General features: G+C 46.1%; 1 protein-coding gene across 1 annotated transcript in view; it reads right to left on the bottom strand.

Annotated features, from left to right (window-relative positions):
* LOC307124447 (uncharacterized protein) overlaps window positions 1-26,807 on the bottom strand; it is a 270,885-nt gene that overhangs the window by 21,751 nt on the left and 222,327 nt on the right. The window contains exons 8-10 of the mRNA XM_079813650.1: window positions 14,842-14,928; window positions 14,653-14,745; window positions 14,237-14,311 (exon numbers count right to left, since the gene is read on the bottom strand). Of these exons, the coding sequence (XP_079669776.1) occupies window positions 14,237-14,311; window positions 14,653-14,745; window positions 14,842-14,928 (255 nt within the window). The remainder of the gene's footprint in view (window positions 1-14,236; window positions 14,312-14,652; window positions 14,746-14,841; window positions 14,929-26,807) is intronic.

Below are 26,807 nucleotides of genomic sequence, written 5' to 3'. Positions count from 1 at the left end.
TTCAACAGCCATTCTATTGATGTGGATGGTGTCGTGTGTGCCTCTTGACTCCTTCCTGAAGTCCACGATGAGCTCCTTCGTTTTGGTGGTGTTGAGGAGCAGGTTATTATCAGCGCACCATGTGGCCAGGTGCTGGATCTCTTCCCTGTAGGCAGTCTCATCGTTGTTGCTGATGAGACCAATCACCGTAGTGTCGTCCGCAAACTTGACGATGGAATTAGATCCATACACAGGCTTGCAGTCGGAGGTGAAGAGGGAGTAGAGAAACGGGCTTAGCACACAGCCCTGTGGTACACCAGTGTTGAGTGTGATGGACGTGGAGCAGGTGAGTCCTGAACGAACATTCTGGGGTCTGTCAGTTAGGAAGTCCAAAATCCAGTTACACATTGAAGTGTTGATGCCCAGGTCTCCAAGTTTGGCAATTAACTTGGATGGGATGACAGTGTTGAATGCTGAGCTGAAGTCAACAAACAGCATACGTGCGTAAGTGTTCTTATTGTCCAGGTGAGTGAGCACAGAGTGCAGTGCCATGGAAACTGCATCCTCTGTGCTCCTATTGCTGCGGTAGGCAAACTGGTGTGAGTCCAATGTGGATGGTAGAGAGTCTTTTAGGTGTTCCAGGACCAGCCGCTCAAAGCACTTCATGACGATGGGTGTGAGTGCTACAGGGCGGTAGTCATTAGGGCACCTCGGGCTAGAGCTTTTCGGCACTGGCACAATGGAAGTGCGTTTAAAGCATGTCGGTACAGCTGCTTGGGCAAGAGACAGGTTGAAAATGTCTGTAAAAACCCCAGCGAGCTGCTCCGCACATGCCCTGAGCACACGTCCAGGGATGTTGTCTGGTCCAGCAGCCTTGTGCGCGCTGATCCGGCTCAGTGCCTTGCAGACATCTGTGGAGGAGAGTGTGATTGGTGGGTGGTCAGCTGAGGGTTTGAGCTTGGTGGCAGTTTCTCTGTTGTCTCTTTCAAAACGAGCATAAAAGTAATTTAGCTCGTTCAGGAAGTTGACATCAGTGGCTGCGGGGGTGGAGTGGGTGGATTTGTAGTCACTGATGGCCTGGATGCCCTGCCACATGCGTCGAGGGTCAGAGTTGGAAAAGTGACCCTCTATCTTTAGCTTGTAGCAGTGCTTGGCCTTTTTGATGCCCCCCTTCAGGTTAGCTCTGGATGTACTGTAGGCTTGTGCATCACCTGATCTGAAGGCAGTATTGCGTGACTTCAGCAGGAGTCGAACTTCCCTGTTCATCCAAGGCTTCTGATTAGGGTATGTGGTGATCTGTTTCTGGGTTGTAACACTGTCGATGATGGTATTGATATGATCCAATACAGAAGAAGTGTATGAGTCAATGTCCGTGTGAGCACCACTGGTGGCTTGAGAAGCAAACATACTCCAGTCTGTGTTTAGAAACCTTTCCTGGAGTGTGGAGTCTGCCCCCGCAGGCCACACCTTGATGGTCTTTACTGATGGCTTCACACGGTTGATGAGGGGTGAATATTTGGGGCTGAGGAACAAAGAAAGGTGGTCTGACTGTCCCAGGTGGGGGAGGGGTGTTGCAACGTAAGCTCCAGCCATGTTTGTGTAGACATGGTCTAAGGTTTTGTTTCCTCTGGTGTGGCAGGAAACATGCTGGTGAAACTTGGGTAGCACTGACTTTAAGTTTGAATGATTAAAGTCACCTGCAACAATAAACGCAGCTTCCGGGTGATCAGTCTGTTGTTTACTGATGGCTGCGTGAAGTTCTTTCATAGCAAGCTTGGCATCAGCATCCGGAGGAATATAGGCCGCAGTGATAATATTGAAGGTGAACTCCAGCGGTAGATAAAACGGTCTACATTTAACCATGAGAAACTCCAGGTTAGCTGAACAATGACTCCCAACAATAGCAGAGTTTGTGCACCAAGCTTTGTTAATATAAATGCACAATCTACCCCCTCTGCTCTTCCCGGAGCCATCTAGTGTTCTATCCGCCCGGAGTGTGTGGCGTCCCGCTAGCTCAATAGCGGTGTCCGGTATTCCGCTGTTTAACCAGGTTTCAGTGAAGATTAGGACGTTACAGTTCAAAAGTTTCTTACTGTGTGTAATGCTGAGTCGAATCTCCTCCATTTTGTTCACTAGCGATCGTACATTGGCAAGGAAAATGCTGGGTAAAGAGAGCCGGTAAGGAGTTAGCCTTAGCTTAGCTCTTAGACCTCCACGCTTACCCCGCCTTTGTTTACGATCACAGCGCCGCCTTCTAGCACTTCCGCCCGGCCGGGCAGAGCGCATCGCCTCGGGCGTCCTAGCGATCTCAGGAAGGAGTTGAAGATTGTCCACAAAACTGTCGGAAATTCGCAAACCAATATCCAAAAGCTCACAACGGGTGTACGATGTAAAAGCACAACTGTTCTGTACGAACAGACCCGAGATGAACAAGAAAAATACCGCAAAATTGCAGAATCTGGAGAGACGCTGAGCCTCGCGATCTACTCGCGCTGCCATCTTGGTCATACCATGTTGTCTTGTCATAAGACAACATGGATTTTCTTCTTCTTCTGATGATAAACCCCGTGATGAGGAATGTACCACACTTTTCCATCTCCACGGTGCAAGTTCTCATCAGTTACTTTCTCAGCATAACCTTTATCAATGACGTTGTTCATAAATCTGGTGTAGTCCTCATGGAACTCAATATTCCTTTTGAGTCTTATCTAAAGGCTCTTGAGACGCTGTTCCGCTACATCCCGGTTGTTCAGCATCTTGATCTGGTCATCTTTCAAAGGCAATCTCATGCAGTAGTGACCATCCAGAAGCTTAGTAGACTTGGTCACAGACATCATGAACTGTCTGTCTTCTTGAGACATTTCAGGATTATCATCATAACAGCGTTCTGGAAAATCAAGATTAAACTGCTTCACCAGCAAATCTTCAATCTTCTCCACAGATATACGATTCACTGTATAGCTCTGTATACAAGGTTTTCTTGTCTTGATGCGCTCTTCTTTAGGTCCATTGACTATCCAGCCAAGAACTGTCTTCACTGCATAAGGCCTGTTATTTCTGCTGTTTATCACTTTCCATGGTTCCATGGTCTTATGAGCGTTCACTCCAATAAGTAGCCCTACTGCAGCCTCAATATGTGGAAGACGAACTTCACGCAGATAAGGCCATTTCTCGATATCCTCATGTTTAGGAATGTTTCCTTCTTTCACAGGGAAGTGTCGCTGAGTCAAGACATTGGGTAGGTCAATATAAGTATTCTCTTCTACACCGCACACTTCTAAGTCAGACAACAAGTATCCACACACCTTTCTTTGTTGACCCATAGTACAAAGAAGAAAATCAGTCTTCTTCCCCTGTATGTTCAGTTGATGCATGAGATCTTCTGTGCAAAAGGTGGTTGTGCTTCCTGGGACATATATCCACATGTTTCCTGACCCAGTGAAAGAAGAGCATTCGAAACTGCTAAGATGTGATTTTCAGACCTTTGATCTCGGTTATCTTCTTGTTTGATGATATGTAGGACACCTGGATGTTTTAGTGAGCAATCTGGACATGATATTCTCTTCTTACAATATTTACTCATGTGTCCTTGTGTTAGAAAACCAAAGCACAGACCTTTACTTTTAAGAAACTGAATTCTGTCCTTGTATTCCTGCTCCTTGACCCACTGGTGCCTGTATGGCTCTTTAATAAATATACATGTAGTCTAGTTGCTCAAAAAAGTATTGCAGATCATAACTGCTTATTTATTTGTGAAATTGTGAAATGTTAATAATAGTGAATAGTAAAGAATGCAAGCAAATATAATATAACCCCAAAAAAGTGTAAAAAACTTAATTTTCCTTATATGTACAGTAGGCTATATACATTTGAATTCATACTGAATCAAGATCAAAATCAATATGTGTGCCCATCGTCTCATAAGTTAATGCTGATTTTAGGCATCTACGCTGTAAATCAACCAGTTAGCTATGGTGTTGTGGCACAAACATTATGCAGGTTATATGTACTTTATGTAACTTATTTTGCCACAAAATATATTGAGTTTTCCTTTGACTAAAACTAGACTAAAATGACTAGACTTTTGGTCGACTAAAACTTGACTAAGATACCTTGAGTTGTCTTTTGACTAAAACTAGACTAAAATGACGAGACTTTTAGTCGACTAAAACTTGACTAACAAAAAAAGATATGTGAATGACTAAATATGACTAAAACTAACAAGGACATTTGGCACAAGACTAAGACTAAGACTAAATTAAAAATAGGTGACAAAATTAACACTACTTAGCTTCTGCCTTGACACGAGCAGAACTGGTTGAAGAAGCCACAGAACTACTTGTCACAGATCCACTTTTCCTTCTATGATGAGAAGCCATCACTTCTGACACACTATCACTTGGTTTAACACCATCGTCATCTTCATCTTCATCTTCATCTTGAGGTTCATGCTCATCAGACTCATTTCCTTTATGTGTGATTGAAATCCATTTTTTTACATTAATCGTAAACTGCTGGACATGTTCAATCTTGGTTTGAAACCAGTTAATCTGGTCCTCTTTCCCATCTTTATCAGACAACATGAGTAACATTTCAGCATTCAACCCCTCAAAATGACATAGGATCTGGCAAAAGACATTCAGTTCCTTTTCAACAGTCTTCACATCTTTTTTTATCTTGCATCAATCTGTCAATTTCATTTGTTGTGCGTGTTAATTGTGCCAATTTCCCTTGTCTCTCATTTTTAAGTAGATTCATTTTCTCTTCAGCAGCCTTTGCTGTAGGCTTTGGCACCCTTTTGTGGCCACTACCAGGCACATTCGCATGCACAGAATCTTCCGCCATTCTGCTTAATTGGAAAGCCAATCTTCACGCAGAACTCTTTGCATTAACAACACATTTGAATACCATGCTATTACGCTTACGACTCCCTTTAAAATCCATATTGTAGTCATTTACCGCCCCCCTGGTCCATTGACCACCTTTGTTCATGAGCTAGATGTTCTGCTGTCCTCATTTCCAGAGGATGGCAGCCCACTCATAGTCCTTGGCGACTTCAACATTCATCTGGACAAATCTTATGCTTCAGATTTCCTCTCCCTCCTAGCATCATTAGATCTCAATCGCCTCATCACTTCACACACCCACAAATCTGGTAACCATCTGGACCTCATTTACACACGCAACTGCTCTACAGACAATATTTTGGTCAGACCTCTACACATCTCAGATAATTTCTTCATCACATTCAATCTTCAACTCACTACTCACGCACCACCAGTTCCTCCACCAGTTACTTTCAGGCGAAACCTGCGCTCACTTTCTCCTTCTCATCTCTCCTCTGCTGTCCCTTCCCTCATCCACACAATTCTCCTCTATGGATGTCAACACTGCAACTGACACTTTATGCTCCACTTTAACTTCTTGTCTAGACAGTATTTGTTCTCTTTTTTTTAGGCCAGCACGAGCCACTCCCTCTAACCCTTGGTTATCTGATGTTATTTGTGAACACCGAACGATACTCAGGGCAGCAGAAAGAAAATGGCGTAAATCTAACCACCCATCCAATCTAGGTAAGTATCAGTCCCTGCTCTCATCCTTCTCAGATGAAGTACATGCAGCTAAATCTTGTTATCACGCACACTGTTCAGAACATTTAACTCTTTCCTCTGCCCTCCCCCACCACCTCCCTATCTCCAGACAATTTTGCACAATTCTTCACAAACAAAACAACAACCATCAGCAGTCAGTTCTCACCCACGCACATTTTGGACTTTAGTTCAGCCACATCCACAACCAAACATTCTCTCTTCTCATTTTCTACACTCACTGAGACAGAAGTATCTAAACTTCTCCTCTCTAGCCATCCTACCACCTGTCCCCTTGATCCCATTCCCTCACACCTCCTTCAAACCATCTCTCCTACACTCCTACCAGCACTCACACACATCATCAACACATCTCTCGGCACCGGCATTTTCCCTACCACATTCAAGCAGGCTCGGGTAACTCCACTGCTTAAGAAACCCACATTAAACTCATCACTCATAGATAACTACAGACCTGTTTCTCACCTACCATTCATAGCAAAAACTATTGAATGAGTTGTTTTCAACCAGGTTTCATCCTTCCTATCACAGAATAATCAGCTGGACATCAACCAATCAGGTTTCAAAAGGGGCCACTCCACAGAGACTGCACTACTGTTGGTCACTGAAGCCCTGCGGATAGCTAAAGCTGATTCCAAATCATCAGTCCTCGTCCTGCTCGATCTATCTGCGGCCTTTGACACGGTCAATCATCAGATTCTTCTTTCCACCCTCTCATCACTGGGCATCACAGGGACTCCACTCCTTTGGTTTGAGTCCTATCTCACAGGTAGGTCTTTCAAGGTTGCCTGGAGAGGAGGGGAATCCCAAGCACATCAACTGACCACTGACCACTGTTCACCAGGGCTCAGTGCTTGGTCCTCTCCTCTTCTCCATCTACACTACTTCATTGGAACCCATCATTCAGGCACATGGCTTCTCATGCCACTGCTATGCTGATGACACTCAGCTCTACCTTTCATTTCAACCAGACGACCCCACAGTAGCTGCACGAAACTCCAGCTGTCTGGCTGACATCTGTGCATGGATGAGAAAACATCATCTGCAGCTCAACCTGGCAAAGACTGAGTTTCTCATCTTCCCCGCCAGTCCCACTATACAACATGACTTCACCATCCAGTTAGGTACATCCTTGATTTCCCCATTAAAGTCAGTCAGAAATCTTGGAGTAACATTTGATCATCAGTTGTCCTTCAGAGAACACATTTCTAAGACAGCTCGCTCATGCCGGTTTGCGCTCCACAACATCAGGAAGATTAGACCGTTCCTAACAGAGCACATAACACAGCTTCTTGTCCAGGCCCTGGTTATTTCTAGACTTGACTACTGCAATGCGCTTCTGGCTGGACTCCCCTCTTGTGCGATCCAAACACTTAGAATGATCCAGAATGCAGCAGCACGTCTTGTCTTCAACGAGCCCAAAAAAACCACGTCACACCTCTCTTCATCTCCCTGCACTGGCTACCACTCGCATCAAGTTTAAGGCGCTGACGCTTGCATACAGAGCCACCACTCGTTGAGCTCCTGCATACTTTGACTCCATTCTACAAATCCACACCCCCACCAGAAGCCTTCGCTCAGCAAAGAAACGATGGCTTGTGTTACCATCACAGAGAGGGAAAAAATCCCTTTCCAGAACATTTTCATTCAACTATTTGATACTGCCGTTGCAGTGCTCCTCAAATTTGTTACTGCTGCTGCAGTGCTCCACCAATTTCATACTGCTGCTGCAGTGTTTGGCTTTACTTGATACCACCGCTGCAGTGCTCCACCAATTTGATACTGCTGCTGCAGTGCTCCGCCAATTTGTTACCGCCGCTGCAGTGCTCCGGGAATTTGTTTCTGCTGCTGCAGTGCTCCAACAATTTGATACTGTTGCTGCAGTGCTCCGCAAATTGATACTGCTGCTGCAGTGCTCCGCCAATTTCATACTGCTGCTGCAGTGCTTCGCCAATTTCATACAGCTGCTGCAGTGCTCCGCCAATTTGTTAATGCTGCTGCAGTGCTCTGCCAATTTGATACTGCTGCTGCAGTGCTCCGCCAATTTGTTACCGCCGCTGCTGCAGTGTTTGGCTTTACTTGATACCACCGCTACAGTGCTCCGCCAATTTGATACTGCTGCTGCAGTGTTTGGCTTTACTTGATCCCACCGCTGCAGTGCTCCGCCAATTTGAAACTGCTGCTGCAGTGTTTGGCTTTACTTGATACTACCGCTACAGTGCTCCGCCAATTTGGTACTGCCACTGCAATGCTCCACCAATTTCATACAGCTGCTGCAGTGCTCCACCAATTTGTTACCGCCGCTGCAGTGTTTGGCTTTACTTGATACCACCGCTGCAGTGATCCACCAATTTAATACTGCTGCTGCAGTGCTCCGCCAATTTGTTACTGCCGCTGCAGTGCTCCGGCAATTTGTTTCTGCTGCTGCAGTGCTCCAACAATTTGATACTGTTGCTGCAGTGCTCCGTAAATTGATACTGCTGCTGCAGTGCTCCGCCAATTTCATACTGCTGCTGCAGTGCTTCGCCAATTTCATACAGCTGCTGCAGTGCTCCACAAATTTGTTAATCCTGCTGCAGTGCTCCGCCAATTTGATACTGCTGCTGCAGTGCTCCGCCTATTTGTTACCGCCGCTGCTGCAGTGTTTGGCTTTACTTGATACCACCGCTGCAGTGCTCCGCCAATTTGAAACTGCTGCTGCAGTGTTTGGCTGTACTTGATACCACCTCTGCAGTGATTTGCTTGATGCTGCAGTGCTTTGTTTGATGCTGCAATGGTTTGCTTGATGCTGCAGTGCTTCACTTGATGCTGCAGTGCTCTGCCAATTTGATACCGTTTCTGCAGTGCTCCGCCAAATTGATTCTGCTGCTGCAGTGCTTCGCATGATGCTGCAGTGGTTTGCTTGATGCTGCAGTGCTTCACTTGATGCTGCAGTGCTCCGCCAATTTGATATCGCTGCTGCAGTGCTCTGCCAATTTGATACTGCTGCTGCAGTGCGCCGCCAATTTGATACTGCTGCTGCAGTGCACCGCCAATTTGATACTGCTGCTGCAGTGCTCTGCCAATTTGATACTGCTGCTCCAGTGTTTGGCTTTACTTGATACCGCCGCTGCAGTGCTTTGCTTGATGCTGCAGTGCTTTGCTTGATGCTGCAGTGGTTTGCTTGATGCTGCAGTGCTTCACTTGATGCTGCAGTGCTCCGCCAATTTGATACCGCTGCTGCAGTGCTCTGCCAATTTGTTACTGCTGCTGCAGTGCTCCACCAATTTGATACCGCTGCTGCAGTGCTCTGCCAATTTGATACAGCTGCTGCAGTGTTTGGTTGTACTTGAAACCACCTCTGCACTGCTTTGCTTGATGCTGCAGTGCTTCGCTTGATGCTGCAGTGATTTGCCAATTTGATACTGCTGCTGCAGTGCTCCGCCAATTTGATACTGCTGCTGCAGTGCTCCGCCAATTTGATACTGCTGCTGCAGTGCTCCGCCAATTTGATTCTCCTGCTGCAGTGCTCCGCCAATTTAATACTGCTGCTCCAGTGTTTGGCTTTACTTTATACCGCCGCTGCAGTGCTTCGCTTGATGCTGCAGTGCTTCGCTTGATGCTAGAGTTATTTACTTGATGCTGCAGTGCTTCACTTGATGCTGCAGTGCTCCGCCAATTTGAAACTGCTGCTGCAGTGCTCCGCCAAATTTGACAATGCCGCTGCAGTGCTCCGCATGATGCTGCAGTGGTTCGCTTGATGCTGCAGTGCTCCGTAAATTTGATACCGTTTCTGCAGTGCTCCGCCAAATTGATTCTGCTGCTGCAGTGCTTCGCATGATGCTGCAGTGCTTCGCATGATGCTGCAGTGCTTCACTTGATGCTGCAGTGCTCCGCCAATTTGATACTGCTGCTGCAGTGCTCTGCCAGTTTGATACTGCTGCTGCATTGCTCCGCCAATTTGACACTGCCGCTGCAGTGCTCCGCAAATTTGATACCACTGCTGCAGTGCTCCGCCAATTTGATTCTGCTTCTGCAGTGCTTCGCATGATGCTGTAGTGGTTTGCTTGATGCTGCAGTGCTTCACTTGATGCTGCAGTGCTCCGCCAATTTGACACTGCCGCTGCAGTGCTCCGCCAATTTGATACCGCTGCTGCAGTGTTTGGCTGTACTTGATACCACCTCTGCAGTGATTGCTTGATGCTGCAGTGCTTTGTTTGATGCTGCAGTGGTTTGCTTGATGCTGCAGTGCTTCACTTGATGCTGCAGTGCTCCGCCAATTTGATACTGCTGCTGCAGTGCTCCGCCAATTTGATACCGCTGCTGCAGTGTTTGGCTTTACTTGATACTGCAGCTGCAGTGCTCTGCCAATTTAATACCACTGTTGCAGTGCTCCGCCAATTTGATACCGCTGCTGCAGTGTTTGGCTTTACTTGATACTGCCGCTGCAGTGCTCCGCCAATTTAATACCACTGTTGCAGTGCTCCGCCAATTTGATACCGCTGCTGCAGTGTTTGGCTTTACTTGATACTGCAGCTGCAGTGCTCTGCCAATTTAATACCACTGTTGCAGTGCTCCGCCAATTTGATACCGCTGCTGCAGTGTTTGGCTTTACTTGATACTGCTGCTGCAGTGCTCCGCCAATTTAATACCGCTGCTGTAGTGCTCCGCCAATTTGATACCGCTGCTGCAGTGTTTGGCTGTACTTGATACCACCTCTGCAGTGCTTTGCTTGATGCTGCAGTGCTTCGCTTGATGCTGCAGTGTATCGCTTGATCCTGCAGTGCTTTGCTTGATGCTGCAGTGCTCCGCCAATTTGTTACTGCTGCTGCAGTGCTCCGCCAATTTGATACTGCTGATCCAGTGTTTGGCTTTACTTGATGCTTGATGCTGCAGTGCTTCACTTGATCCTGCAGTGCTTTGCTTGATCCTGCAGTGCTTGGCTTGATGCTGCAGTGCTCCACCAATTTGATACTGCTGCTGCAGTGCTCTGCCAATTTGTTTATACTGCTGCAGTGCTCTGCCAAATTGATACTGCTGCTGCAGTGCTCCGCCAATTTCATACTGCTGCTGCAGTGCTCCGCCAATTTGATTCTGCTGCTGCAGTGCTCCGCCAATTTAATACTGCTGCTCCAGTGTTTGTCTTTACTTTATACCGCCGCTGCAGTGCTTCGCTTGATGCTGCAGTGCTTCGCTTGATGCTACAGTTATTTGCTTGATGCTGCAGTGCTTCACTTGATGCTGCAGTGCTCCGCCAATTTGATACTGCTGCTGCAGTGCTCCGCCAAATTTGACACTGCCGCTGCAGTGCTCCGCATGATGCTGCAGTGGTTTGCTTTATGCTGCAGTGCTTCACTTGATGCTGCAGTGCTCCGCCAATTTGATACTGCTGCTGCAGTGCTCTGCCAGTTTGATACTGCTGCTGCATTGCTCCGCCAATTTGACACTGCCGCTGCAGTGCTCCGCCAATTTGATACCACTGCTGCAGTGCTCCGCCAATTTGATTCTGCTGCTGCAGTGCTTCGCATGATGCTGCAGTGCTTCGCATGATGCTGCAGTGGTTTGCTTGATGCTGCAGTGCTCCGCCAATTTGACACTGCCGCTGCAGTGCTCCGCCAATTTGATACCGCTGCTGCAGTGTTTGGCTGTACTTGATACCACCTCTGCAGTGATTTGCTTGATGCTGCAGTGCTTTGTTTGATGCTTCAGAGGTTTGCTTGATGCTGCACTGCTTCACTTGATGCTGCAGTGCTCCGCTAATTTGATACTGCTGCTGCAGTGCTCCGCCAATTTGATACCGCTGCTGCAGTGTTTGGCTTTACTTGATACTGCAGCTGCAGTGCTCCGCCAATTTAATACCACTGTTGCAGTGCTCCGCCAATTTGATACCGCTGCTGCAGTGTTTGGCTTTACTTGATACTGCCGCTGCAGTGCTCCGCCAATTTAATACCGCTGCTGTAGTGCTCCGCCAATTTGATACCGCTGCTGCAGTGTTTGGCTGTACTTGTATACCACCTCTGCAGTGCTTTGCTTGATGCTGCAGTGCTTCGCTTGATGCTGCAGTGTATCGCTTGATCCTGCAGTGCTTTGCTCGATGCTGCAGTGCTCCGCCAATTTGTTACTGCTGCTGCAGTGCTCCGCCAATTTGATACTGCTGATCCAGTGTTTGGCTTTACTTGATACCGCCTCTGCAGTGCTTTGCTTGATGCTGCAGTGCTTCACTTGATCCTGCAGTGCTTTGCTTGATCCTGCAGTGCTTCGCTTGATGCTGCAGTGCTCCACCAATTTGATACTGCTGCTGCAGTGCTCTGCCAATTTGTTACTGCTGCTGCAGTGCTCCGCCAATTTGTTAATACTGCTGCAGTGCTCCGCCAAATTGATACTGCTGCTGCAGTGCTCCGCCAATTTCATACTGCTGCTGCAGTGCCCGGCCAATTTGATACTGCCGCTGTAGTACTCCGCCAATTTGATACTGCTGCTGCAGTGCTCCGCCAATTTAATACTGCTGCTCCAGTGTTTGGCTTTACTTTATACCGCCGCTGCAGTGCTTCGCTTGAAGCTGCATTGTTCCGCAAATTTGATACTGCTGCTCCAGTGTTTGGCTGTATTTGATACCACCTCTGCAGTGCTTCGCTTGATGCTGCAGTGCTTCGCTTGATGCTGCAGTGCTTCGCTTGATCCTGCAGTGCTTTGCTTGATGCTGCAGTGCTCCGCCAATTTGATACTGCTGCTGCAGTGCTCCACCAATTTGATACTGCTGCTCCAGTGTTTGGCTTTACTTGATACTGCGGCTGCAGTGCTTTGCTTGATGCTGCAGTACTTTGCTTGATCCTGCAAGCACGGCAAGTGCTGCTCATGCAACGACTCAGCAAAAAGGTGCTTTTCAGAGCAAGTTTGAGACCAGCAACTGCGCCGTGTAAAACTCTCCATTGAATATCACCTGTGCGCTTTTCAAATGCGTGTGTATGTGTGTGAGAACGTATGTGTGTGTGTGTGTGAGAGAGAGAGAGTGTGTGAGTGTGTGAGAGTGAGTGAGAGTGAGAGTGAGAGTGAGTGTGAGTGTGAGTGTGAGAGTGTGAGAACCAGATGTGTGCTGTCATTATACTGAAAGGTTGGATTCTAAAATCCGCTGCCGCTTCAATATACCTGTATATTTGTATATATAAGAGTTACATTTATAAATCAAACCCTTAATCAATATCCTCCTATATTAATATGATGATTTCTAATGATATTACTCCAACTATGATATTACTATATCAATAGGACATTTACATTTACATTAATGCATTTGGCAGAGGCTTTTATCCAAAGCGACTTACAGTGCACTTATTACAGGGACAATCCCCCTGAAGCAATGTGGAGTAAAGTGCCTTGCTCAAGGACACACTGGTGGTGACCGCTGGGATAGAACCAGCAACCTTCTGCAAATCAGTTAAATGGTTTAACCCACTGGACCACCACCTCTCCAATGAGTGCTTCTTCCTTTATATTTGCTAAAGTTTGGTCTCTGATGGTGACTGAGGGATGTGTGATGTGTCACTAAACACTTGATTTCAGAACATGTTGTCGTGTGTTTGGATTTTGGAGGCATCAAACACCTCTAACTCAACAGGAGTGCAGTAACTGTGCTTGCTCACTTAGCCCGGCTTCCAGATATGAAATATGGATTTGTCTTTCATTTTTTATTCATTTTTATTTCATTATATATTTCCTTTTACTGAAACACTAAAGAATTCATGAATGAGTCCTATTGTCTGTACCTCTCACTGAGAGAAAGCACATGCTATCAGGATGTTTTGGGAAACCGTTTCTGGTTAGAGCTGGAGCTCAACCAACTCCAACCTGGGAGAGACAGACAGTGTATCTGTGTGTGCGCAGTATTCTGTGTTACAGATCAGTATTGGAGGTGGATTACGGGCATCCTAAGAGATGGGTGGACTTGTTGTTCTGTGCAAGCTGGCGCTTGCTCTAGACCTGGAAGGTCACACGTGCCTAATTTTGGGGTGAAGACATCAACAAGTGATCTATGGACATGTGAACCTGATTAACTGACAATGTGTGGAAATTTACCATGACTGTTAATTTGCTCTGAGCTAATCAGAATCCTCCACCTTGCAGTAATGACGTGGCTAAACCCTTGAAAACAGTATAACTGTTGGGACAATTGTATGTACGATAGACTGATCGAGGGAGCGCGGCCTACAAACTCCTTGTGAGACTTGAAGCTGGCTTCTGCTGATGAAACTGCAAACTATTCTTCAGTAAATTTATTTCACTACTGGTCTTGGGTCCTAAACTGTTACCCCAACAATACTCAATGAAGCTCGACACTGTAAACACGACTGCAGCTCACAGACAGATTCACCATGAGCAGTAATGTGTGTGTAATTTTAAACTGTGTGAATGTAACATGATATTTAGTGTAACATGTAATGCAGGTTTTGTTGATAATCCGCTGTAGATCAGTGTGTGTTTAATAAGATCTGTCTGTCATCACTCAAGCTGCTTAATGTTTCTGCAGGTTAGGATTTATCTCATGTTGTTTTTCTACACAATATTCAGATCAACTACATGCAAACTGCTTGATGATATGTTTTTTCTCATCTGTTAATGTATTTTAATGTTCTCATAATAACAAAGGTTTACTGACATTTGTGTTTGTTTACCTGAATAAACAACAATTGAGAAAACAACATATTCTGCCTCATAACTGTGATACGGAATCCATGTTATAATCTTGCCTGTAAAACAGAAAAAATAATAATTACAATCACAACATCATACACAACAACACAATGAAACACACATGCCACTTAAACATGAATTAATAAAGCAATACGCAATAATGATTGCTTTTTTTAAATGGTTAGTCCATACACACATTTATTTCACACAGATGCAGTGGTGCAATAATACTGATGTAACGAGGTCACAGGTGTCATTCACAATGGCTCAACCTATCAGAATGAAGGACTGAAACTGAAACTTTCTTTTGGTAAATCACACAAGATTATATGAAGTCTGAACATCTGGGTATTAATTCATCTCCTGATCTCTAATAAACTGATCAGATGAATCTTACCTGTGAACTCATTCATATATGGAGCCGCCCAGAGCAACATGAGAGGTCTCAGAAAATAAAGAGCAGAGCAAGAGACCGATTCATTCACAGATCCTGAAACACAAACATATGATCATAACTGCTGTATTAATAAACACATACTTGAATCATATTATAATGCTGATATACACTCAGTCGAGAGACACTGACCTTCAGTAACACCCCAGAGGACAAAAGCAAGACACATCAGAATATTTGGACAGACGACAAGAGACTTCTGAAGATTGAAGACTGTGTCTAGAGAGAAAAGTCTTTAAAAAACTTCTGGTTCTTTTAGGGGGGGGGGGGGGGGGGTAATGCTGTTTTATGCATACTGAGCGTTTTACACTGTTAAAGCCTTGGATTCCCATGCTAAACATGGACAAAGTTTAAAAAAATAAGTTGGACGTTTGATGCAGTATTTCTGTGCCAAAAATACTCCTTCCGGTTTGTCACATGTTTCGGAAAGTTTTTTTTTCGAGTATGGGTCTGCATGACGTCAACAAGGGAGGAATCCCTTACAAAAAATAACTGCAGTACATTGAAGTAAAACTGCAGTACAAAGTAGTATAACTGCAGTACATTGAAGTAAAACGTCTCGGTTACATATGTAACCCTCGTTCCCTGAGGAGGGAACGGAGACGTATGTTAGTGACTAACGAATGGGGGTTTCGCTTAGAAGCCAATCATCTTCGAGAATTCAACAGCGCCCAATGGCAGTGCCAATGCCATGGGTATGTGGAATTTGCATGCGTAACTCCGCCCCACCTCGTGGGTATATAAGGAAATACGCTGGCAACATCGCATTATGTTACTGCTGCAGGAGCCAAGACTGAACTCCGCGTTCCAGGCAGCACAGCTGACGTGGCAAAGGAAACGTACGTCTCCGTTCCCTCCTCAGGGAACGAGGGTTACATACGTAACCGAGACGTTCCCTTTCGTTCAGTCACTACGACGTACGTTAGTGACTAACGAATGGGGGTTCCAATACAACAACGCCACTCAGCTGTCATCCAGTGCCCTGCGTAAGTGTGAGTACCCTGTCGTAAGACTAATGCGGACGAAGGACTCCCACTTATCACAGGATTACCAAGGTACACTGGGAAGCATATCCCAGTGAGGGAATGCCAAGATGCCTACCTGTGGGGAGGACTTAGAGAGTACACATATGACCCGCTAAGGGCTGCATATGGAAGATCTCTAGGGTACCAGCCGAAGGTGGATTTTTAACCCTAAGGGCGGCAGGGAATTGCCAAGGGAAAGACACCTGCTAGCTGAGGAGGCTTACGGTGGAAATACTCGTGTGGGGGTCGCCGGAGGGGAACCATGCACACGGAGCACCTGGCCGGACATGAGGGTCTGGGCTCGAAAGGGCAGACTGAACTGATGTCGGCGTAAGCAGTGCTGGAGGAGCTCAGGGCTCTCGGGGAGCTCACCTGAGGGAAAATATCGCACATATCCAGTCCTTGGAGTGGAATGGCGAGCAAGCGAAGACACCTGAGCCTGGCCCAATACCGGCCACCCGTAGGGGCGAGTACATAGTCGGACACTGGCTCCACTCGGAGATTGTAGAATCTGGCGAATGTGTTGGGTGTCGCCCAGCCTGCAGCTCTGCAGATGTCTGTTAGCGAGGCGCCATGCGCTAGAGCCCAAGAGGAGGCCACACTCCGGGTGGAGTGTGCCCTCACACCAAGGGGACATGATCGACCTTGCTGCTGGTAAGCCAAAACAATGGTGTCCACTATCCAGTGGGACAACCTCTGCTTTGAGAGAGCACTTCCCTTTCGCTCTCCACCATAACAGACAAAGAGCTGGTCTGAGGTCCTGAAACATCGCGTACTGTCTACATAGGCGCGGAGAGCGCGTACTGGACAGAGCAATGCCAAGGCTGGGTCTGCCTCCTCCAAAGGCAGCGCTTGCAGGTTCACCACCTGATCTCGGAACGGAGTGGTGGGAACCTTGGGCACATATCCGGGCCGGGGTCTCAAGATCACGTGAGAGTTAGCCGGCCCGAACTCAAGGCACGCTTCGTCAACCGAAAATGCTTGCAGGTCCCCGACCCTCTTAAGAGAGGCCAATGCGGTCAGCAGAGCCGTCTTCATAGACAAGAACTTAATCTCAGCCGACCGCAAAGGCTCAAAGGGAGGCCTCTGCAGAGCACTTAAAACTACTGAGAGGTCCCAAGAGGGAACGTGAGGAGAGCGAGGAGGATTCAGTCTCCTCGCCCCCCTCAGGAACCTGATGATCAGGTCGTGCTGACTTACCTTTTTGTCTCCCAGGAGATCGTGGTAGGCAGATATTGCGGCCACATATACTTTAAGGGTGGAAGGAGACAGCCTTCGCTCCACCCCCTCCTGGAGAAACGATAGCACGGACCCGATCGGGCATTTCCAGGGGTCTTCTTGGCGGGAAGAACACCATGTGATGAAGAGGTACCACTTCAACGCATAGAGACGTCGCGTAGACTCAGCTCTAGCGGAAGTGAAGGTAGCGACCACTGCAGGTGGAAGGCTACTCAAACCTGCCGCGTCCCGTCCAGAAGCCACACGTGGAGCTTCCAGAACACTGGACGCGGGTGCCAAAGGGTGCCCCGTCTCTGAGTGAGAAGGTCTTGACTCAGAGGAATAGGCCAGGGAGGGGCTGTCGCAAGGAGTAGCAGTTCTGAGAACCAGGCCTGGCCGTGCCAACGGGGCGACCAACATGACCTGCTCCTTGTCCTCCCTGATCTTGCACAGTACCTGTGCGAGAAGGCTCACTGGGGGAAACGCATGCTTGCTTAGCCCCGACGGCCAGCTGTGCGCCAGTGCATCCATGCTGACCATAGGTCAGGGAATAATACAGGGAGCAATGGGATGAGTCCTGGGAGGCAACAGGTCTACCTGTGCGTCGCCGAACCGTTCCCATATCAGCTGGATATGGATATGTTGACCCCTCAGCAACGCTCGGAAGCGGTGCAGGGCGAACCGTACTGCCAGTAACTCGAGGCAATTGACATGCAGAAGGCGCTGGGGTCCTATCCAGGAGCCCGCGGCTGCTTATCCATTGCACATGGCACCCCGGCCCGTGGATGATGCATCTGTTGATACAACAATATGCCTGGAAACTTGTTCTAAGGACACTCCGGTCCGTAGAAGCTGAGGTTCGACCACGGGGTGAGAGTCTGTAAGCAGGCCCGAGTCACTTGTACCCAGAGCGTGCCAGACCGCCATGCCCATCTCGGGACTCGATCGCGTAGCCAGTGCTGAAGCGGTCTCATATGTAGCAATCCGAGCGGCGTCACCGCGGCTGCAGATGCTATATGCCCCAGGAGCCTCTGAAATAGCTTCAGTGGGACCGCACTCTCGCCGTCGATTTGACAAAGGCAAGTCAGCAGAGACTATGTGCGCGCTCGCTGGTAAGCAGCACGCACCCGCTACCGAGTTGGAAACCAGACTGAGAAAGGAGATCCTCTGCACGGGGCAGAGTCGCTCTTCTCCCAGTCGACCCGAAGGCCCAAACGGGCTAAGTGCTGGAGCACTTGGACTCTGTGTCCGCAGACCTGCTTCGAGAGTGACCCAGTATGAGCCAGTCATCGAAGTAGTTCAGGATGCGAACCCCGTGCTGCCGAGTGGCGCAAGGGCTGCCTCGAAGACTACGTAGAGTCACGAGGGGACAGAGCTGCCCGAATGGGGGGACTGCGTACTGAATGTCCGCCCCTTGAAGCAAACCGTAGGAACGGTCCGCGTCGAGGAAGGAGACATGAAGTAAGCGTCCTTCAGGTCGATCGCTGCAACCAATCTACCGGACGAACGTGTCCAAAGAGGCGTTCGCTACCGACATCCTGAACGGAAGCCAGAGAAGGATCGGTTCAAGACGGGCAGATCCAGGATTGGCCATAACCCACCGGTTTCCTAGGGTACAATGAAGCAAGGGCTGAGATGCCGGACTTCACTTCGGCTGGAGGAACAGGCTCGATCGCACCCTTCGCCAGTAGGGTGACAACCTCCGCACGCATGACAGGGGATAAGCCCCATCATAGCGGGCGGCCTCCCCAGAGCGGGGAGGAACCTGCGCGAACTGAATCGCATAGCCGCGCCTGACGGTCTTCGCGACCCAGCGGAACAGTCCCGGAAGCTGAAGCCAGACTCCCAGGGACTGCACCAGCGGGGTCATTCGGACCACAGACGTACCCAGGGTGGGGCAGCGAGGCAGCGTTACCGGCCCGGACATGGGAGGCTGTTGGGCGTCCCGGTGCGGGGGCACGGTTAACTGCTGCATCCTGACAGAGGAGACCAGGGAAGGACGCACGTTCCACTGGGGTCTGCTCTGAGAGGAGGCTGGCGAGAGACAGGGACGAGAGTGGCGCGGCCCTGAGGCGGCACACACTGCCATCACCGGTCTCTGGGTCCTCAGAGACAGGGACATGAGTTCTTCCCAAGCGAAAGGATTTTTCCCCCGGCCCTCCACCGGGGGAAGGAGAGGCCCTGCTACCATCCCCTGGGAAGAACTGGAACCCATCTCTGAGTTGTCCACCTCCAACCTGGCGTTTAACCAGGCTGGGGAGCGGACTGGGCGTCATCCTCAACCACCTCCACGGCGCGGCCCAGGTGAAGGCTGCTGCTGGGGCCGGGCGGGAGGAGGGAGGGCGCCCTCGGCGGCGAGCAGACCGAGGCGACTGAGCCGGCGGCTGGGTGCAGCAGCTGGCCGCCGGGGCAGTACGTGTTACAGCCTCAGTCTGCTCTGGGGCCAGCCGCGCCACCGAAGAGGCCAGCCTGGGATATGGGTGAGTTGAGGAGGCGGGCCCGCTCAACGTCCTCCACATCACCAGGTAAGGCCAGGTGTTCTCCCGGACCACAGCTGTGGACATCGCCCGACCCAGGGAGCGTGTGGCCACCTTCACCGCCCGGGGGCGGGATCAGTTGCGGCACGCAGCTCAATGAAGAGCCCTGGGTCGGCTCCACCCTTGTGCATGTGCAAAGGGGCGGCGGCCTGCCCGTAGCTCTGCAGGACCACGCCACCGAAGTAGACGAGCCCACAGGCTTTGGGAGGGTGCTTAGGACAGCCAAACCACGCCACGTCAAGCCCTCTGTGGACACCGTAGTGCGCAACAGAGAGTTCAACAGTGGGGGTGAGGGGGCCCCAGTGTACCCTAGGCCGTGGCCCCATCAAGGGCAGAGAAGGCGGAGGAGGCCACCAAACGATCGCGGGAAGCACGGGGACTTCCGGGACCGCGTGATCTCCTCATGCACCTCGGGAACGAAAGGCATTGGGGGCAGGGCCCAACAGCTGTCGGGTGCCGTCCCCAAAAACCAATCGCGCAACCACGAGCACTCGCGACTGGGCGGAGTTCCACACCAGCGCGAGACCCGCGGCTGCCCGAGATAACATGGCTGTCAACTTTAGGTCGGATCAGGCAGCTCTGACACACCCGGAGGAGGAGCACAACCTTATCGTCATCCCCAAAGGACTCCAGCCCACCTTGGGATGCGGCGATCGACATCTCACTGCTATCTGGAGCGTGAATGAAACGAACGAGGCGTCAGAGACGGGCCGCTGTTTCAGTCCAACACTCGCGGGTTTAAGCAATGTGCGAGAGGGGGCGTGGCCCGAGGAATGATCGTCGGGGTTCTTAATACCACGGCACCGCACTCAGGTCACCCTGGCCACCAGCCAAAGTACCACCTCTCTCGGAGACGGTAGATTGGGGTGTGGCAGAGGGGACTCTCTCTCCTCACGGAGATCACTGAGTCTCGACCGCAACATCGCGATGGTCACGTTCCCGCAGTGGGAACATAACGCATCCACAAACACTGCCCGAACGTGCTGAAGCCCAAACACATCGAGCAGTGATTGTGCCCATAGACAGCAACGGAGATCGATCGCACCCGGAAGTGCACGGGCGAACAGTCTTGAAAAAGACGTGCCACGCGCAAGCTCTTTTTGTGAGAGGAAAGCTCTATAGAGTGCCGAAGCGCCTAGGGAAACACACACACAGCTGTTGCAGATCACTGCACAGATCAGCAGGCAGGCAGCATGAGATCGCTGGAACGCGCCGTCACACCAACACCCTGGAGAACCGCTGGTCTCGAAGACTGAAGAGAAGACTTCAGAATTCAGGCTTGTAGGAGTGAAGAGATCCTCTTGGCTCCAAAGCAAAAACATAATGCGATGTTGCCAGCGTACTTCCTTATATACCCACGAGGTGGGGCGGAGTTACGCATGCAAATTCCGCATGCCCATGGCATTGGCACTGCCATTGGGCGCTGTTGAATTCTCGAAGATGATTGGCTTCTAAGCGAAACCCCCATTCGTTAGTCACTAACGTACGTCGTAGTGACTGAACGAAAGGGAACTGCCGTAACATTGCAGTACAAAGTAGTAATTGCAGTACAATGAAGTTCAACTGCAGTAAAACTGCAGTACAAAGTAGTAAAACTGCAGTACATTGAAGTAAAACTGCAGTACAAAGTAGTAAAACTGCAGTACATTGAAGTAAAACTGCAGTAACATTGCAGTACAAAGTAGTAACTGCAGTACATTGAAGTTCAACAGCAGAAAAACTGCAGTACAATGAAGTACAACTGTAGATTTGCAGTATAATGAAGTTTAGATGCAATATAACTGCAGTACAGTGATACACTGTAATGTATATGAAGACTTTGATGCAAATGTCCGTTTTATTTTTAATTGAGCTTTTTTGTATTGGGCTCCTATGTTTATGTTCAGTAATATCACTTAAATGGCAATGATGTACTTTTAGTTGCCATTACATTAAAAAATGTTAACCTATAGGAGTCTTATAAAAATGTTTACGGTTTTTGCATCTGAAGTCTTCATAGGCCTTCCACTCATAATACACTGTACTGCAGTTATGCTGTATTGTGCAACATGTAGCCACTTTTGTCACCTATGGGACATTTCAACCACATAGATCAGGGGTGTCCAAACTTTTTTTAAAGGGGGCCGGATTCGATATTGTGGACATACCCGGGGGCCGGTCCCTTTTCTAGTCTATTATATATGACATGTTTTGTTTCTTGGAAACATGACAGATTTGACAAAAGCTTGAGCTGACAGTAGATTCGCTTGAGATAGGACACAGGAAATGTATAGATATTTAACAATATCTGTAAAACTTTCATCAACCAAAAAGTTTTAATGGGTGAAATTGTAATATTATTACAGAGTTAGAACTCTATTCTTATTTAAATTTAATAAGTGCTCTATTTAGATCACCACAGGTAAAACCACATTACAAAACATGCTTTTGTGACTTGGCATTTCTGTCTTTTTTCCCGTCTAAATATATAAAAATTCTTATATCAAGATGCTTTTACTAAGGAAAATTACATATTTTTTCCTGGGGGAAAAAATCTAAATGAATTGAGTTTTTGCTTGAAACAAACTAAATTATCTGCCAATGGATTAGAAAAATAATCTTCCAAAATCTTCCTTAAAGATTCCAAATAGAAACATTATTTTTCTCACCCCATTGGCAGATATATTTGCTTGTTTTAAACAAAAACTCACTCAGAAAACAAGAAAAAATATCTAATGTCATTTAACTTATCTCGTAACATCTTGATTTAAGAATTTTTTGATATATTTAGACTAGAAACAAGACAAAAAATACTAAATGACAGCATTTTTTGCAGTGCACACAAGGCAAAAAGTAATACATACATATATTATATAATAATATAATATAATATATACATAAATACATACACATACATATATATATATATATATATATATATATATATATATATATATATATATATATATATATATATATATATATATATATATATATATATATATATATATATATATACACATCTAGAATGGTATTTAGTCTACATATAAATTCAAATGCACAAAACTGCAAGTTTATGACAAAAAATAGTCTGCAATTTGGCCTTTATTACTCATTTAATACATGTCTACATTACAAATTAAATAAAATTAGATATTAACCTACATTTCTGACAAATTACCATGGTTACAGCAGGTAGTGTAACTACAGTAAATCCATGATAAGTTCGAAATGTGAATTGTTGCTTGAAAAGTATTTTGAATCGGCTCAGCTGATTTGCACGTTCGTGTTGTTGATTAAGTCAGCGCTGTTTAACTGGAAATTAAATCAAATCACCGAGAGATTCACAGCTCGTACCGGAGACCTCAGTGCCGAACTCGAACACTTCTCACGGGCTTCGGAAGGCTGTTTAGTGGTAGCGTGATCGAGACACTCAGCAGGTAAACACATTTTTTCAGAGTCAGAGCTCGCGTGAGTTGCGCAGAGCACAAGTACCGCTGTTTTGTTCCGCTTTGGGCGCTGTTTCCCTGGCCTAAAGTCTAGTACTGCCACCTTGCGGTGACATCGTGGAACTGCATGATTTGTAAATGATCCATGGCGGGCCACATATAATACATTTTAATAGACGCGCTGCGGGCCGTTTGAAATTCATCCCCGGGCCGCATTTGGCCCGCGGGCTGGACTTTGGACACCCCTGACATAGATAAATAGCCCTCACGTTCTTACCCACCAAAAAATACAGATTTATCTCCCGGAACGCAAAACACAATTGGGCTAGTTTTGAGTAGCAATTGGACGAGTTTTGTAACCTGCCAACCCTGATTCACAAGCAGGACAGAGAAACCTTTTCTGGAAGAAACGTTCATCAGGCAAGTTGGAGCTGCTTCACAAAAATTCTGTTGGCATTATTATTCTCATTTGTATCACTGTACAGCAACAATATGTATTGTTTAAAGTGCTATAAATAATAGTGACTTGACTTAAAAGGGACCTATTTTGCTTATTTTTACAAGATGTAATTTAAGTTACAGGTGTCTGTGAAGTTTCAGCTTAAAAGACCTCACAGATCATTTATAAATCCATGTTATAAAAACTAATTTCAGACTACAGTCAAGAACAGGCTGTTTTCGTGCATGTGCCTTTAAATGCAAATTAACTGCTGCATGCACGCGGCCCCCACCTGCTTGTGATTATCATCAGTATCGCGATCACACTCACGGATAATGGACCGCATTTTCACTGTGCTTGCAGAGAAAGACTTACCAAAACAAAGTTACTGGCCTGAGTTGTCCTTTAAAATTTTCTGGGTTGGTAGATTCACCGGGGGCCTGATTATAGCACTTAAACACGGAAAAATTAACCATGTTTTTATTATAGTAAAAGTGTAGTAACCATGGTTTTTGGCCTAATTGATTACCATTTATATAACCACAGTTTTACCACAAATTATATGGTTAGAGTTGTAAAGCCACGGTTAACTGTAATAACCATGTTTTTTTTTTTTGTGTTGGTTTTATTTAGTTCATTTTCGTAAGGTTTGCCTTTGTTTTATGTTAAATATCTTTGGAATATCTGATAATATTGTATATACACAAAAATAGACTAAATCAGGATTTTTTTTTCGCAGCACTGTACACAAGCATTTATCTTCAATAGTTTGACATTAATGTGCAGAAAAGGATGTTTTACAGGAATACTATTTATTGTGTGATTGCTATTTTCAGAAAAATGCACTGGTAACAACAACAACAACAACAAAAAGAAGACCAAAAATTTAATTCAACAGAAGATCAGGGCTGGAGTGAAACAAAGCAGCACTTAAATAATGGTGAGAGCAGTAGGCAACTTTATATATTTTATCTTTTATAAACTATTATCTTTATAGTTTAGAATGCATAATAACTAATATTGTACTTCAGGAACCAAGACCTGTGGGAATGCTGGATGAATCAAGTATACAAAGTCTTCTGTCTCCTAAGCCATGTTAGAAGAGATCGAGGATTTAAAAAAGGAAATCAAAGACTTAAAGAAGATTTACGATATTAGCGCTGCTGGAAAGGTAATGAAATCTAGTTATCCCACATCAATTATTCTCAGTACTTGACATCAGTTCTCAACAGTTTGCTTGTGGACTCTCTTCTTCATGGGTATATTATACCATAGTCTGTTTGTATACTGGATTCTGATTGACTGAAAGGTGTGCATTAAAACAATGAATGCACAGATAGTTACAGTCAGTTAAATCTCCATTCTAAATAAATGTGCTGCCTTTCCTGTAACACACACACACACACACACACACACAAACACAAACACAGTCACTCTCACACAGAAACATATTTCTAAGCAACAAAGTCTTGAAGGGTTAGTTCACCCAAAAAATGTAATTAGCCCATGATTTCCTCAGCTCATCCTAGGTGTGTATGACATTCTTCTTTCAGACGAATACAATCAGTTATATATAAAAAAAGTCTTGGCTCTTCCAAGCTTTATAATGGCATTGGCATTAAAGTGCATCTATCTATCATATAACTGCTCCACACGGCTCCGGGGGTTAATAAAGGCCTTCTGAAGTGAAGTGGTTTGTGTAAGAAAAATATCGATATTTAAAACTTTATAGACTAAAATAACTAGTTTCCGGCGGTTAGCGGTATGCAAGTCAACTTACAGCGAAAGAGTAATCCTTGACGCATGCGTAATGACGAACACACGCAAAGGATAGAGCAAAACAAAACACAGGTCATGAATTATGCTGCCTTCACGTGCTCTTGGAATTATCGTATTGTAAATACGAGTTTCCTAGGTAAAAATTGCACATGAACGCCCTCCCATTTCAAAATTTAAATGCGATGAGCTCGTAATCACGACTTCAGAAGTGGGAATTATCAAATTTCCGATAGCACGTGAGTGCGGCATTAGTCTAAAACGAGAACTTTTAAAGGGAAATGGTGGAGGATTTCGATATAAGAGAAGAGGGATTTTAAGTTTGTTGCCCAGTACTATCCGTGAGAGAGGTAATAGCTTGCGGTGATTCTGTAAATCGCGTCAGGGGTCACTCTTTTAGCGTAAGTCCACTTACGTACCGCTGACTGTTGGAAGTTAGTTATTTTAGTCTATAAAGTTTTAAATATGGAGATTTTTTTCTTACAAAAAACATGCCATTTTGCTTCAAAAGGCCTTTATAAACCCCCTGAGCCATGTGGATCAGTTTTATGATGGATAGATGCACTTTTATGATGGATAGATGCACTTCTATGGAATTCTAAAACGAATCAAGTCAATGCCATTATAAAGCTTGGAAGAGCCAGGACATTTTTTAATATAACTGATTATTCATCTGAAAGAAGAATGTCATATACACCTAGGATGAGTTAAGGAAGAGTAAATCATGGGGTAATTGTCATTTTTGGGTGAACTATTCCTTTTTTGCTGTTTCTGAACTAATTAAACTGTAAATTCTGAGTGCTGCTGCACAGACTCAGATTATTCACATATGCGCTATCTTTCTCTCTTTCTCCCTCGTTTAATTATTCAAATAAATGTAATCCAACCATGATGCTAATTTATCTATATGCCTGATTTAAAGTGTGCAGAATGCTAGATCTTATGGCCCATGTCCAAAAAAAGGAAATTAACTGTTAGTTTTACCCTTCCAGTCAAATTGTGCTCCACAAACATTAATGACCAATTTAATTTAACTTTTTTAACTATCTTTAACAGCTGGGTGTCTATTGCACAATTTTAGTGCACTTCACAGAAGCAACCCACTTCATGTCGGGTGGTTCTTTACCTCCATCTTGTTCATTCAAATGTAATGCCTAGCCATGGATTTGTCCTTACTTATGTGAAAGGTTATAAGTTACACAAAGTAATAAATGAAGGGGGACAATAACTGTGGAACATGTATTCCATATACTTTATTCCAATAATATTACATTTTTATTTAAGGTTAGATTTGTGAATTAAAAGTCAGAGAGTATAAAAAAAGCCAATTTTTGTGTGAGAGGGCACTGTACAGTATTTAAACATGATTGTGTCTCTCTGCTTTTTATTTTTCCAGAAATGCATGTCATTGTGCAAATTGCACAGACTGTCAGTGGAGTGACAGAAAGCTCTCAGATTTCATCAAAAAGATCTTCATTTATGTTCCGAAGATGAACGAAAGTCTTACGGGTGTGGAACGACATGAGGGTGAGGAATTGATGACTGAATTCTATTTTTTGGCTGAACTAACCCTTAAACTTCTTTTACCTGGAGTGTTCAAAGCATATTTGTGATTTGATAATGCTCACCAATATAGCGTAAGAAATTCATTGGAAATATTATGAATACTTTCCAC

The sequence above is a fragment of the Gobio gobio genome (genome assembly GCF_949357685.1).
Source record: "Gobio gobio genome assembly, chromosome: 1".
NCBI classification, from domain to species: domain Eukaryota; kingdom Metazoa; phylum Chordata; class Actinopteri; order Cypriniformes; family Gobionidae; genus Gobio; species Gobio gobio.
This window is presented reverse-complemented; position numbering and strand designations above follow the sequence as displayed.